The sequence below is a fragment of the Pieris napi genome, chromosome 9 (genome assembly GCF_905475465.1).
Source record: "Pieris napi chromosome 9, ilPieNapi1.2, whole genome shotgun sequence".
Classification (NCBI taxonomy): domain Eukaryota; kingdom Metazoa; phylum Arthropoda; class Insecta; order Lepidoptera; family Pieridae; genus Pieris; species Pieris napi.
In genome coordinates, this window is record NC_062242.1 from 8597167 (window position 1) to 8611772 (window position 14606).

The 14606-nt window shown below is 33.9% G+C and overlaps 1 protein-coding gene across 1 annotated transcript; it reads left to right on the forward strand.

Annotated features, from left to right (window-relative positions):
• Nucleotides 1–33: 33 nt before the first annotated feature.
• Nucleotides 34–14515, forward strand: LOC125052745 (DNA-binding protein D-ETS-6-like). The gene is made up of 6 exons (XM_047653758.1): nucleotides 34–440; nucleotides 2902–3044; nucleotides 3683–3818; nucleotides 13281–13384; nucleotides 14017–14163; nucleotides 14283–14515. Exons 1-6 carry the CDS (start codon nucleotides 368–370, stop codon nucleotides 14403–14405), a joined length of 726 nt encoding a protein of 241 aa, XP_047509714.1. The 5' UTR covers nucleotides 34–367; the 3' UTR covers nucleotides 14406–14515.
• Nucleotides 14516–14606: the final 91 nt, after the last annotated feature.

Genomic DNA, 14606 nt, shown 5'->3' on the forward strand with positions numbered 1-14606 from the left:
GCGGGAGATTTGCGCGCCTTGCGCTAGTGCGCTCGCGCCTGCTGTCTCGGCACCTCTGCCTTCAGCACTGCCTACGGATTTGCAGTACTAACGTAAAGTCGACGGTGTTAACAAAATAGCTAAACTTAAAGCAGTGAATCCCATTCTAGTCGTTAATTAAGTGCTTTAATTTGATATACATTTTTGAAATAAATATTTTTTACAGCTTTCACAAAAGTTTTCTGTATCTTTTCACGGATACAATTACGTATATGAGTGTACTGTGCTAGTTTTGACGTTTTTATAAAGAACAACAATAAAACAAGTGTTTAGAAGCTTCGACAAAAAGACATCCTGCTAGCGAAGGCTGGCGCCCCGCGATGCCTGCATGGAGCCTAGGCCTCCACCCTCTTCGCCATCTGACACAGACTCCGACTCCGGAGATGAAACAGTACCCGCTGGTAATTTTTATTTGAATCGAAACGGAAATATCTATATATATAAAAATGAATTGCTGTTCGTTAGTCTCGCTAAAACTCGAGAACGGCTGGACCGATTTGGCTAATTATGATCTTAAAATATTTGTGGAAGATCAAGGAAGGTTTAAACGATGGGAAACGTAAATAATAATTAAAGAAAAATACTAAAAACGACAATTGAATTTCCCAATACAAACTGTTCTTAGATGGGAAATTATTGGACGTCTTTTTAGAAATTAAAAATTGTCACTTGGTTGTCATTTACATATTTGTAGATTCTTTCAAAAATATGTGTTTCATAGTATTAGTATGTAGTCTGCTGTATGAGGGCCGACCTCTTTGGTCTGTTTTAAAAGTTTTGACACAAATATATGTTGGTGAAACAAAGTTCACGGGGTCATCTAGTAAAATAACAATACTAAAAATTCAAAAATACATGACAAATAGTAATCATTTGATGGTCCAAGTGTAGAAATTTGAAAATGTAGAAAGTGTATTTAGACACCCATTTCTAGGATATATAATGCCTGCCTTGCCATTGAACAGTATTATATTTTTAATAATAATAAAATTATAATATAGTGGTGTATTAATTTTAAAAAGGCGCCAATTTTTTGAGTTCCGACGGCCCATTGCCGATGCTCTTTTAGTAACTTTTTAAATATAAGTTCTGAACTGGACGTCAGCCTTCAATTTGATTTATTAAAAATATTACATTACATATATGTGTTCGTTGTAATTAATCATGAAAGGCAATCAAAACTTGTAGATTTATTTTTCGTAGGGCGCAGTAAATGTTTTGCCACAGCAATTTTAATGTCAATGCCAAAATCCAATATATTTTTGACATTATTATTACTTAACTACTAAGAGTAAACCTTGTAAAAGGTCTATAAAATATAATAAAAAGCCAAACAGTGTTGTACATTTGTATTACAGCTGATTTTGAATGTAAACAATTTTTTTGCATAATACCTGTATAATCTATTAGATAGATCTTTATTGTTTAAAATATTAAATTAGTATTAGTTTATTATTGTCTTAATTACATATTTAAAAGTCGTTGTATTCATCTTGTTTAATTTCTTACCTATGCTTTTTCATTTGTAGTCTTATTAGATTTACATACTGACAGGGATATTTAGTAATTTTATATATAGCACGTGGGTAACACTGAAAATTTTTAGAACTGGCCAGTCAGAAACATTGTTAATTACGTATTGCCTATACTATACAGTCCTGCCCTGGCGCCCTACGACTTTCATTTATTCCCAAGAACTAAAGATAAAATTCTAGTTATTCGCTCTACGAGCCCTGAAGATGCGGTGAAAGCGTACGAAAATGCCATAGAAGAGACCCCTAAGGAAGAATGGGCCTACTGCTTTTCTCAGTGGTTCCATCGTATGCGACGATGTTGAGAGAGGAACGGAGATTACTTCGAAAAACAATAAAAGTATTGGCAACTTTCTACATTAAGCCGTTTTTCATTTTCTAAACATTTTCAGTGTTACCTAGGCATTAACAATAATATAGTCTATTCAAAAAGAGAACTGGCGTGACAGTTGAGCGAAGTAATATTGTTTTTATTTGCTACGCGTCATTTTATTTATTCAAAATATTTATACTTTTTTATAATTAAGATTTACGATGATAACTGTTCATGTGAATAAATGACGGAAGAGTATTCGATATGTAATGACGTTCATAAGTGTACATAGTTACCAATATGATTAAATAAATTTTGATTGAATGATTATATATAGATAACAAATTACACGTCGAATTGATAACCCCCTGATTCGGGTTCTTTTTTCTGAAGTCGGTTAAAAGGGTAATTTAGCACTGCTGCGAACTTAAATCCCTGGACAGACTTTCCGCACAGATTAACTAGTTGCTGCGATGGTGTATTTGATAGACACCGGCATCGTTTAGATCCAATATATAGATAGATAGAATTTTATTTATTAGATTAATTTTGTTGTACCAAATATACTAGTTTATGTCAAAACTTCCCAAAAGTTTCAGTCATAAAACTGTTTATAGTGTAGCAGTGGCCGAGAGGCTTCAGCGTGCGATTCACATCCCTGAGGTTGTAGGTTCAATCCCCGGCATTTAACCCTCGCTCGTACGGTGAAGGAAAACATCGTAAGGATACCGTGTCTCAAATCCAAAATCTATGACATGTGTCAGATTGATCACCTACTTGTCTATGAAATAAAAATGACGAAAAGACTCATAGCTTGTAGCGCTACTGGATTATTATTACTATTTATAAAATCATTGCATAAACGAATTTATCAAGCAAGGTCTAATCATCGGTTTCGAGATACACTTGGCAAATATCCTTATATACAAACTTTAGACTATTTCTTTACAATTTTACACAAAAGGCAATAAAGTTTACAAGCTTGTTTATAGAATACTTAAATACTTAACTTTGCAGACCCAGAGACGTGGGTGCGACGCGACGTGGTGCGTTGCGTGCGTTGGGCGGCACGTACATTCCGCGTGCACGCGCCGCGAAGGCATCTTTTGCCTACATCAGGAGCTGCTCTGCTGCAGCTTACTGAGGAACATTGGCTTCAGGTCAGTCACCGGCATGATTCCTATTTGGGGATATCTTAGCAGCGCTGGTACCTACAGTATTATCGTGATATCGATTGGACACGTGATTTTAAGTAGCTAGTTATAGAAACCACTATGGATGTCGGGAGCGCTATCTCTACTGGAGGAGATGGTGGAGGTATCTACCAACGCTGCTTTTTTTTATTTCATGCACCTCAATTAATAAAATATTTAAAAGATGGCTCAAATATATTTTCATATTTGATTAAAATCAGCTGTTAATTATAAAAAAATGCGACTGAAGAATCAGTTGAACTTAGAATACTAGCTAGAGAAATTGAAAATAAATCTTGGAAGTAGCATACGATGGTAAACAGAGTTTAGTTAATAATAATAATTATTATTTATAAGCCATAAAAGAGGGTTCATATTATGATGAATGAATTACACAGTGAACAATGAACTATGTCAAATGTTAAAAATGTTATACTTAGGTATATCAAAAGCACTGTCTGTGCCTTTATAGTTTGTTTAATTTTCAAAATGGAATCATATTATTTTCTATAGGATTTTTCTATGTAAAGGATTCTGCTAACATAGCTACAAAATCCCCTGTTTATGTTTGCTTCCTAAGAAATCTGTAATATATGTGCCTACAGGTGTGCGAGGGCAAGACGGAAGCGGCGCGCATCTTCCACACATATGTGCAGCACGTGCATGCGGAGGCAAAGGGCCGGCCTCCACCAGAGCCGTTGCCAGAGCACCAGGCCTCGACCTCCGCTGCTACACTCCCAAGTATGTATAATATTTATATCTTGTCGAAAAATTAATTCAAGTGAAATAAAACTTATTACTTAGTAATTATTTTCTAACCTGCCTTGCGATTCTATAACTCACTTTTCGAACTCTCACAGCGGTTTTCGCAGCGAGGTCGCGTTCAAATCAGTCGTGAAGCAGTCATTTTACGATTTAGCATTCTGATAAACAATAAACTACAAGCTCCCTCTTTATCAGAATGCCAAATCGTAAAGTGACTTTAGGGTTTAGTTTACTGTATTACTATACAAATGAGGTAATATGTATGTCTTTGACATACATTTAAAATTAACACATCGTTATTAGTATGAAAATAAATAGCTATCTATGTATATAAAAATGAATTGCTGTTCGTTAGTCTCGCTAAAACTCGAGAACGGCTGGACCGACTTGGCTAATTATGATCTTGAAATATTTGTGGAAGATCAGGGAAGGTTTAAATGGTGGGAAACATAAATAACAATAAAAGAAAAATACTAAAAACAACAACTGCATTTTCCAATAAAAACTGTTCTTAGTTGGGAAATTGGACGTCTTTTTAGAAATAAAAAGTTGTCACATTTATTTGTAGATTCTTTCAGAAATATGTGTTAGTATGTAGTCTGCTGTATGAGGTCCAATCTCTATGGTTTGTTTTAAAAGTATTGACACAAATATATGTTGGTGAAACAAAGTTCACGGGGTCAACTAGTAATAATATGTAAATGATATCTTATATGACTAAAATAATAAAAAACATCTATGATTTGGCGCAGTATTTAATTATTGTTGTCTACATATCCGCGCTCAATTCTCAAGTGCTCCAGCAATATCTCTGTTGTCTCTAGTCCTGTCAACTTAGGTTTACTTAGGACCAAAAAATATAATCGTCATAAAATAGTTTAAATAATTCAAGCAGCTCACTTCGTAAATCTGCACGAAATACTTTAATTACCACACCGTCTACCTTATCTTATTAATAAAATGGCATAAAAGCCCGTATAGCAAGTGTACATTGCTAAAAAAGAAGTTTGCAGTAAACAGTGCAATTAAGACCTAATTATATATTTACAGCGCCATCTAGTTTATACGCTACTAGTTATAGCTTGCGCGCCAAAAAAACTCTTGAATGAGTTGCTCATGATTCAATGTAAGGTAACGCGGCCGCGTTCCATTCATCTCACGCGCTGACTCAGGGAAATTCTTCGAAATCATCGCGAAAGCACCATGATTTTTTAAAGCATTGTCTAAGTAACGAAATACCCAAACATATTTCCTGTATATGACGACTACTTCTGATATAATAGTGACCTTGACTATTATGGTAATTTCTGATAAATCCTATCGATATCTCAAAATGGATATATGTAGTTAGTTAAATATTAAGTAATTTTTAAAAGTTTACTAATTAGAATGTCTTAGCTTTATTTTTTCTTGGTTTAATGTCAATGTCCAAGGAGTGTAGTAATAGAATTGGAATGCAATAAAAAAGAAAGAACGAAAACCTGTCTGCTCTTTCGACAGGAACGAGAAAGACTGGTAAAGCCGCAAAAAAATCCATCCAAGGGGATTGCCCTATGCAATTCCATTTCAGAAAGCTACATATATTTTCAGAAGTTTTCGAAAAAGAGGTACCACTTATTTATATACCAATTAACGATATAATATATTTTTTATAAACACTTGCATTAATAGTAGTTACATATACAATCAGATAATATTAATTATTAAGGAGGCAACGGGCGGGATTATCGCTAACAAGCGATGTATTCCAGGAAACCCTAGTAAGGATAAAGATAAAAGAAATACTGAGGGAAAAGACCAAAAAGTGTATAAACAAATTTACTAGAATATAATTACAGTACAGTGTAGAACATTATACAATTATAAAACTAACATCTAAAATATTAAAAAAATATACCTAAATGTAAAGATACTAGCTACTCTCTACTAAAGGCAAAATTAATGCAATCCATTCGTGTTAAATCTACAATGTTTTTATTTTTACAATAAGTGGTTTTAAATTATTTATTTTCTAAAAAAAATATGAATAGTTTGAGATCGCTAGAGGGTAGACCGCAGCTACATAGTATTTAAACCCAGTATATAATAGTACAGATGACCCTAGAGCTGGTGCTTTCGAATCTTAAGTATCACAATACAACGGGGAAATGCTGCCAGCATAATTAATGTCACTTTACTATTTATTTTGATTATCATTATTATTAATATATTAGTTAAGTTTGCAAATAATCTAAAGCTTAAAATTTATTTGAAAAAAAAGGATTAAACATAATATAGTTTATTTGGAATCCATTTTATATATTCGGGAGTTTCAGTATGCGGCGAAATAAAAACAAAATATCTGAAAACTCCATATATCTAGTCTACGGGGAGAGATATGGTCAGTTAATCTGTAACGAGATCAGAGGCCATTACTGCCGTAATGAACAGTAGGGGACTTGGCGATAAAATCGTATAAAATTATCGTTTACTGTGATTGTTTTCTCACTATCGAATATTAAAATAACGATGAGTGACGTGAGGGCATGTGTCGCGTGCCGAACGATGGTCGCGAGCCAAACATTTTCCGAATATTTTCCAACTGACAACGATTTTCGGTACGCAGTGATTAACATAAATTCCGAACGATTCTTAATAATTATTTTTGTATTTAAATAGCTATTCAATAGTATTATGTTAATAATAGTTAACGGATAAAAAGCATTGACCTTTTCAGTTAATAGTTGTGTGTTTATTACTAATTATTCAATGTATAAGATTTTTTAAGCACGCTTATAATAGTTATAAAATAGTTTATTAATATAATTCATTTTATTAGCTGAAAAATACTTTCTTGTCATTTCCGTTCACTTACTACTTTGTTGTTTTTTCTATAGGTCGTTATTTTAACATGATTTATCAACCTACGCCGAAACGTTCTAATGTAATACATAGTTATAATCACTATCAATTAATAGTATTAATAGACTGAAGTATTTCCAAACCAATTCGACTTAGGGTCCTTCAAGAAAAGAGCGTACCAATTCTTAAAAGGCCGGCAACGCACTCGCGAGCCCTCTGGCATTGAGAGTGTCCATGGGCGGCGGTATCACTTTATATCAGTTTGCCCCCCGTTCAATAAAAAAAAAAAAAAAAAAGTTATTATGACTGTGTACAGCCACTATCAAATTTGTATAATGTGGAAGTTACGACTCATTCAAGCGTAGTCTCCTTACTCGAGGTCTTTGCGGAAGTGAGTCATTATTTACTAGGAAATGTGATTCACAGTTCCGGATACTATTCATCTCAAAATATCTGACTTATATAAAACATTGGCGCCAGCTGCTTTCATGTTAAAAAAACTGTATGAATCGTGGGAGAATTATTTGATGTGTCATCGATTAATTGTTCGATTTAAATTCGAGTCAACGAGGTTTTGCCACTCGATGTGACCATGAGAAAACAATATAGCTTTATGTAAGTATCGTATTAAAAATCAAATGAATTGATATCCTTTTACTTGATTGGCTGCGCACAGCTCCACCCACAGAAAATAATATCAGACTGAGACGTCAAAACATTTCGTGTTTTATTAACAGCATCACAAATAAGAGTTAATATTTTTATACTGCTGTTCCTCCATGAGCCTGAAAATCATTCATTGTTCCAGGAATTCTGTCTGCTCTAAGTGGGGTTCGACACATGTTATTTTTTAGTTGTATTAATCATCTGAACATGAGCATTATCGTTCTTATGATTAAACACTGTAAAATTAGTAAACCTTTACAATCTTGAATATTTAAATAATTATTTTATAAATTCTCGATAGTGAAAATGATTTTGATTTGACTTTATACACTTTTAGAGTTGACTGTTGATACCTTGAAATTTATGAGCCAATTTAAATAAATAAATAAGGTACATAATAATTCCTAATTTCAAAAAATTTCTTGTGTGTAAAAGATAAAAATTTACGTATTGATAATTTATTACGATTGTAGAAAAAACGACACCAACAATAGAAAAAATTTACTCTCATAGTTTTTCCCTAACCCACCAAGAGAAGTATAACTTTAAAAAAACTAAAATGTTGATTATAGCTAACGTCAGGGTGTCGGTTTTTTGAGACGTTGTGTGCGCGAATCGTTAAAATTTACTCTCATAATTTTTCTCTAACGCGCCAAAAGAAGTATAACCTCAAAAATTCTACCTGACAGTTTGGTGCCGAGACAGGTCAATATTTATTAATCTCTTAGGGTCTGTTTCACAATGTATGGATAAAGTACCAAATTGCTATGCAACACATAAATTATTTGGAAGATAAATTGTGCTATTTGACATTCATCGGACTCATAACTTATGATGGACTTTATGTGACGAATAGCGCTATCTGACAGTCGTGAAACACAACAATAGTGTTTATCCTACCAATAAGTAATAAATAGCTAATTTGGAACTTATGTAGAACTTACCCGAACATTGTGAAACAGACCCTTAATATAATAATTACAAAAAATCTTTACTATTTGAGGAAAATATACAGTAGGGGTCGGTATTATGGCAGATCCGCGGGATTTCCAATAAGGTGCAGGGTAATAGCGTCGCACGCTCGGCGGGAGAACATTAGCAAGTCAATGCGGTCCCCGGGATCAAGTCGTCACGGCAAGTTGGGGTCGCCACTTGATGCCTTCTGATTTATTGCGCCCTCTACTTTCAATTTAGCTTCGTGATATTAAACGCATATTTAAATTTCATCATGTGATGATGACATATTTTATGCTTCACTTAAACTTATTGCACGCCTCATTAGCGGAGCGTAAGGCAGTGCTCTACTCTCGACATGTCAAAAAACCCAGTCTTTCGAAACTTGAATGACTTTTTTCTCACTAATATAACACATACAGGATAATATGAGTGCACTAAAATCGAGTTATTTATCTATCAAGCACATATGGTATTTTTTATGAACAATTAAAAATAATTAATAATTATTTATTTTAAATATTTGTGTAAATAATAACATTAAAATCAATCATTCTTGGACGTTCGTCAGTCTGTTTATGGATCCATGTATGTGGCAGAGAAATTGGTCGAAAAATTTATCGTACCAGAATACTTTTTTTCTTATTATATAAAGTTATACCCTGGGCTGATTCCTAGTTAATATTAGCGTTCTAAGTACTGCCGTTTAATTATAAATTGTAAAAAACTAAAATACGACTGTGTTTTCCTCACCTTAGAGTTATGGCGCCACTATATATTTTTTTATTTTATTATTGTTTTTTTTTCAATCATTCATTTTAATTTAATTTTTATTTTAATTTTTTTTGTTATTTTGTTTTAAAAAACTTGAGTTTCTGTTTTAGAATTTTTTTTTAAATGTGAATGACCGCTATGAGGCGTGCACTTTTGGATTTTCCAAACTTTAAACTATTTAAAATTATTTTTAAGGAATGACCGACTACAGAAAACACTTATACGTATAAAATAAGTATGTAAGTATAAGAAATGCTGATACGAATTAAAAAAAAGGTAAATCTAGTGAATTGTAATACTCCTCCTTCAGGATTTAATATCTCGATTTAATTAGTAACTCTAATAGTTTGAGATACGATTGGCGATTTGGTCTACGGATAGGTGAATGTTGGAGGCGTGGGAACGGGAGAGCGTGGACCGCTTTCACATACTCCTCAGATGAATCATTGGAATGCGGAGCCGGTACCTGTCGCTAGTGCCTGTGTAGTTTGACCGCCCTGCCATGTCGACTGGCTAAATGAGTCTTCATAACAATTTGCGTAACTATAATCTAATTAACTTCCGAAATAAATTAATTGTTTAAAATTAATCAGATAATCCTGATACCTATAATTGATTAAACTATTCTTTTGTAATAGGCTTAGTCGGAAATAAAATATCTTAGCTGCCCTGCGATTCTGTAACTCACTTTTCGAACTCACACAGCGGTTTTCGCAGTCATTTTATGATTTGGCATTCTGAAAAGGTGGGAGCTTGTAGTTTATTGTTTATCAGAATGCCAAATCATAAAATGACTGCTTCACAACTGATTTGAGAGCGACCGCCAATGCGAAAACCGCTGTGTGAGTTCGAAAAGTGAGTTACAGAATCGCAGGGCTGCACTTTGTACAGCTTTCAAAAATACAAAAACTGAATTCTTCATTTATTATTCTTTTTATCATTAGGCGTCTCATTTAGTGACTGTTTTCTGTTACAACGGAACATTATAATTCACGAGACATCGTCCCATTGCGCCGTAAATTGTATAAATGTCTGAACATCTTAAGATGGTGGAGGTGCAACCGCGTGGGTCCGTGGCGGGGCGGAAAAAGGGCGGAGCCAGTGCCGCTCCGCCCTCGGTCCTCTGCGTCCTCAGAAAGACTGGTAGACTTAAGTCTCAAGAATACAGCGTCTAATATATTTTTTCATTTGATCGAGTATAGTAGGGACACAATCGAGACTCAATCACATCTCGGGAAATGATCGTCAAGGACTAGAATAGATTATGTTTTTCTTAATCTGGCCTAACTCTGGACACATCAATATCCTATTTGCTAAATTATGTACGTCATAAACCAACAAAAACATCTTCTAGCTAAAATCTGTGTCACTTTAAATACAGAAACACATGTGCTCTTTACGAACGTCTACCTAAGGTATCTACTACTAAGCTACAAATCTTATATTAAAAACTATATAACGATAAATATAACGATCTACTATAATAAAAAATAAGGGCTGATCGTAGAGGGTTGAAAATTAAGGGTTGTATGTATTTTTTAATGCTATATCATAAAAATAAAAAAATATTTAGAAGTAAAAAAAAAATTATGAGTTATAATAACCCTTAACATTTAGGGAGATGAAAAATAGATGTTGTCCGATTCTCAGACATACCCAATATGCACACAAAATTTCATGAGAATCGGTCAAGCCGTTTTGGAGAAGTTCAACTACAAACACCGTGACACGAGAATTTTATATATTAGATAATCTATATTTGAGTACAAAGGCGGATTACCTAAAGTCGCGATCAGTGTGTGACTTAAACTACGAATGTTTTTCCAAGAAGAGCTGTCTGCGGTTAAAATAATTTACATCCTGACCTTGAGCTTCCATTAACAACGCTCTTACTGAAAATGACGGCTAGTTATTAATTTATATAATAACAATAGTTTAATTTGGTTCTAGGAATCGGGATATGTTATACTAGTTACAAGCCACATGGATTTTTTGAAATTGTTCTACCTAAAATTACTAACACATAGTTCTGTACTAAATTATTATATATTTTTTACAGTATTTAATATCTAAAATGAAGAAAACCCAGTGACGTCCCGACATTACTGAGTCAATAAAGCTACCACATGCTGAGAGATCACAGTTTTCCCCCTTCTTTGATTCACTGATCTACCTATAAATAATCATATTATATTTAATCAAATACAATTGCTTACTAAGCGCCGCATTGAAAGCTGTAGGTAGGGTAATATATAATTAATAAAGATTACATTTTTAAAAAAGACCAAAGTGATCGAACACTACAGCCCTGCGATTCTGTAACTCACTTCACGAACTCACACAGCGGTTTTCGCATCGGCGGTCGCTCTCAAATCAGTCGTGAAGCAGTCATTTTATGATTTGGCATTCTGAAAAGGTGGGAGCTTGTAGTTTATTGTTTATCAGAATGCCAAATCATAAAATGACTGCTTCACGACTGATTTGCGAGCGACCGCCGATGCGAAAACCGCTGTGTGAGTTCGTGAAGTGAGTTACAGAATCGCAGGGCTGCTATGGAACACAAATTTCACACTAACATAAATACATGACAACCAAGTGAATTTCTTTATTTCTAAAAAGACAAAAGACATCAAATAGTTCCAGCTAGTAACAGTTTTTATTTATGTTTTCCACTGTTTAAAGCTTCCCTGAACTTCCACAAATTATATCATAATTAGCCAAATCGATCCAGCCATTCTCGAGTTTTAGCGAGACAAACGAAGAGCAATTCATTTATATAATTATATTAAATAAGCTGACATGGTACAATACAAGTTATATGAAGTTATTAAATAGAATCTAATTCACTAATCGGTACCTAAAAGCTTTTCAAGGTAAACTTAGGTCTATCTCGATCCTTATCTTTTTATATTCATAAAGTATCATACGTCATTGCAGCTGTGTCACAGAATTTAAATAAAAGTTTTCATTTAACATTTTTCATTCATACTCTTAAGATATCATTTAATACCACGTGTTATGATAATCCCCATAAGCTCTCAAGTCATATGAAGGACCAAAAGTGTACGCGTTAATCTAGTGGGAGGGGTGTGGGGTGGTTGAGAGGCGTGCCTTGCGGAAACCGTGAGACACTCATTCACTTCCGGTCCTCCATCCGGACGTAAGGCTCTACATCCGACTCTTAAATTACTTGCATTCTAAAATAATGTTTTTACGTGTTTTTGGCCCCAGTGATTTACTCTATTTTCATGACTGATTAATGTTATTTGTTTAAATACAATCAGTAAATAAGTGTTAGTATATTGTAACAAGAATAAGAGCAAAAGAAATGTGGTTAAATAAAATGTGATGCTGTGGCTTAGCCCAAGTGAACATCGTCGTTTGCAGCAACTCTATCAAGGTGCCAAGTTTTATAACTATAAGAAATGTTTATTAATTAATGTCAAATTTTGTTAGCAAAGTTAAGTATGAAGAAAGGACTAAATTTGCTAACACATCATAATTGTATAAAAAATTCCTTACCTATTCATATCAGACGAGCTCATTCTTTAAATTTATTTAAAAATCTCCTTTTTGATCATGTTTTTTATGCCTCGTGATTAGCTACTACTTTTATGTATTAATTGTGAGTCAATTTACCTTAGGCTGAGCTTTTACATGTATACATAGTACTATTTATACCTTTTCTTTAGATTTTATTTTATTTAATTTTAGTTATAGTTGCATGTTATTTTTAGTATCTTTTTGTTAATTAATTATACATCTCTTGTACTTTACCCTCTGTAGGTGTTTCTTTTTTTTCTATTGATCCATTTTAGGATTGCCTGGAAGAAATCGCTTGTTAGCGATAAGGCCGCCCGTTGCCTAATAACTTACGTAACCTACTTACTTTTTGTTTTTTTTCTATATGTATAATTATGTGTATTATCGCAATGAAGTATAAATAAATAAATAAAATGAAATGTCCAGCGTTGCTATGTATGTCTATATAATCGACCTATTTAATTATTTGTTTATTGTCAATATTATTTATAATATAGTATTTTTATTACTACATCAATAAACACTGTATTTATGACGAGTTCTAAAAAAGGGACAATGTCATAATTGTCTAGTGTAGTTGTTTTAAAAGCATTACTTTTTTTTATAATTTTAAATATATTTCCTACTATTCAACTAAAGACATATTATATTGTTCAACAGATCCCTACGCGGCGCTAGGCGGGCGGGCGAGCGGCGGTCAAGTGCAACTGTGGCAGTTCTTACTTGAAGAACTGGCGGCGGGATCACCTGGTATTTGCTGGGAGGTAAGTCTGATTGATATTAAATACTTTTTTTTTTTTTTTAAATATCTGTATACTGCCCTGTGTTACATACGGATGTGAGACTTGGTCCCTTACACAGTTACACAGGAAACTGACAGCATTCCAACATGCAGTTGAAATAAGTATGCTCGGCATCAAGAGGAAAGATAAAATTCGAAACACCGACATACGGCGTAAGACAAAACTAACCGACATACTGATCAGAATAGACCAACAAAAATGGAGGTGGACAGGACATTTGATGCGTTCTTCTTCTTCTTCTTCTACAAAGAACAAATGGAGCAACATTGTCACGCACTGGTATCCACGTAACGGCAAAAGAAGTAGAGGACGTCAACACAGACGATGGGAAGACGAACTAAAACTGACAGCAGGTCCAAACTGGAGGAGAGTCGCCTTGGACAGAACACAGTGGAAAGAATTGGAGGAGGCCTTTGCCGAAAGGCACACTGTAGTTAGGGATATTTTATAATTATAATTTATATACACTAACTTTAAAACTTACAGTATCAAAGGCTATTTTATTTATTTTTTTATTTATTTAAGTCTGATTGGAGGTTAATCACAAGCGTCTATTTAATTTTCGATATTAATGTTAAAACCTTGTCATTCAGGGTCCCCCGGGTGATGGAGAGTTTCGTCTTTCGGACCCCGAAGAAGTGGCCCGACGGTGGGGACGCCGCAAACAGAAACCTAATATGAACTATGACAAATTATCTCGCGCTCTACGCTACTATTACGACAAAAACATCATGGGGAAGGTAAAGACAGCTTTTTACCCCTGGAGTATTTCCTATTTAGCTATTTATTTATTTCATCTTCATACTAAATCTTCTGTTTGTTATACTTTACCTTGGCTAATTCAGAACATTATTACCAGGTCCCCGGTAAGAGATATGCGTACAAGTTTTGTTGGGCGGGCTTGGCCGCAGCCTGCCAGTCCCAATCGGATGCTCCCTATTGGCCATACCTTCCTGCTCATCCACATCACTCTACAAACTGACAACATTTGCAGTATTAAAAAAATCATGTGTCCAATTCACACGTGGTAGAAGTGAAACCTTCAAAAACAAAGTTTTTATAATTAAAATGTGTAAATTAGACTTTTTTCTCTATCTAAATGTAGGATCTTTTCTTTAAAAAAATATATATTTTAATGTTAAATTTTAATTTATAACTTTAATATCAATCTTTATTTGGTAAA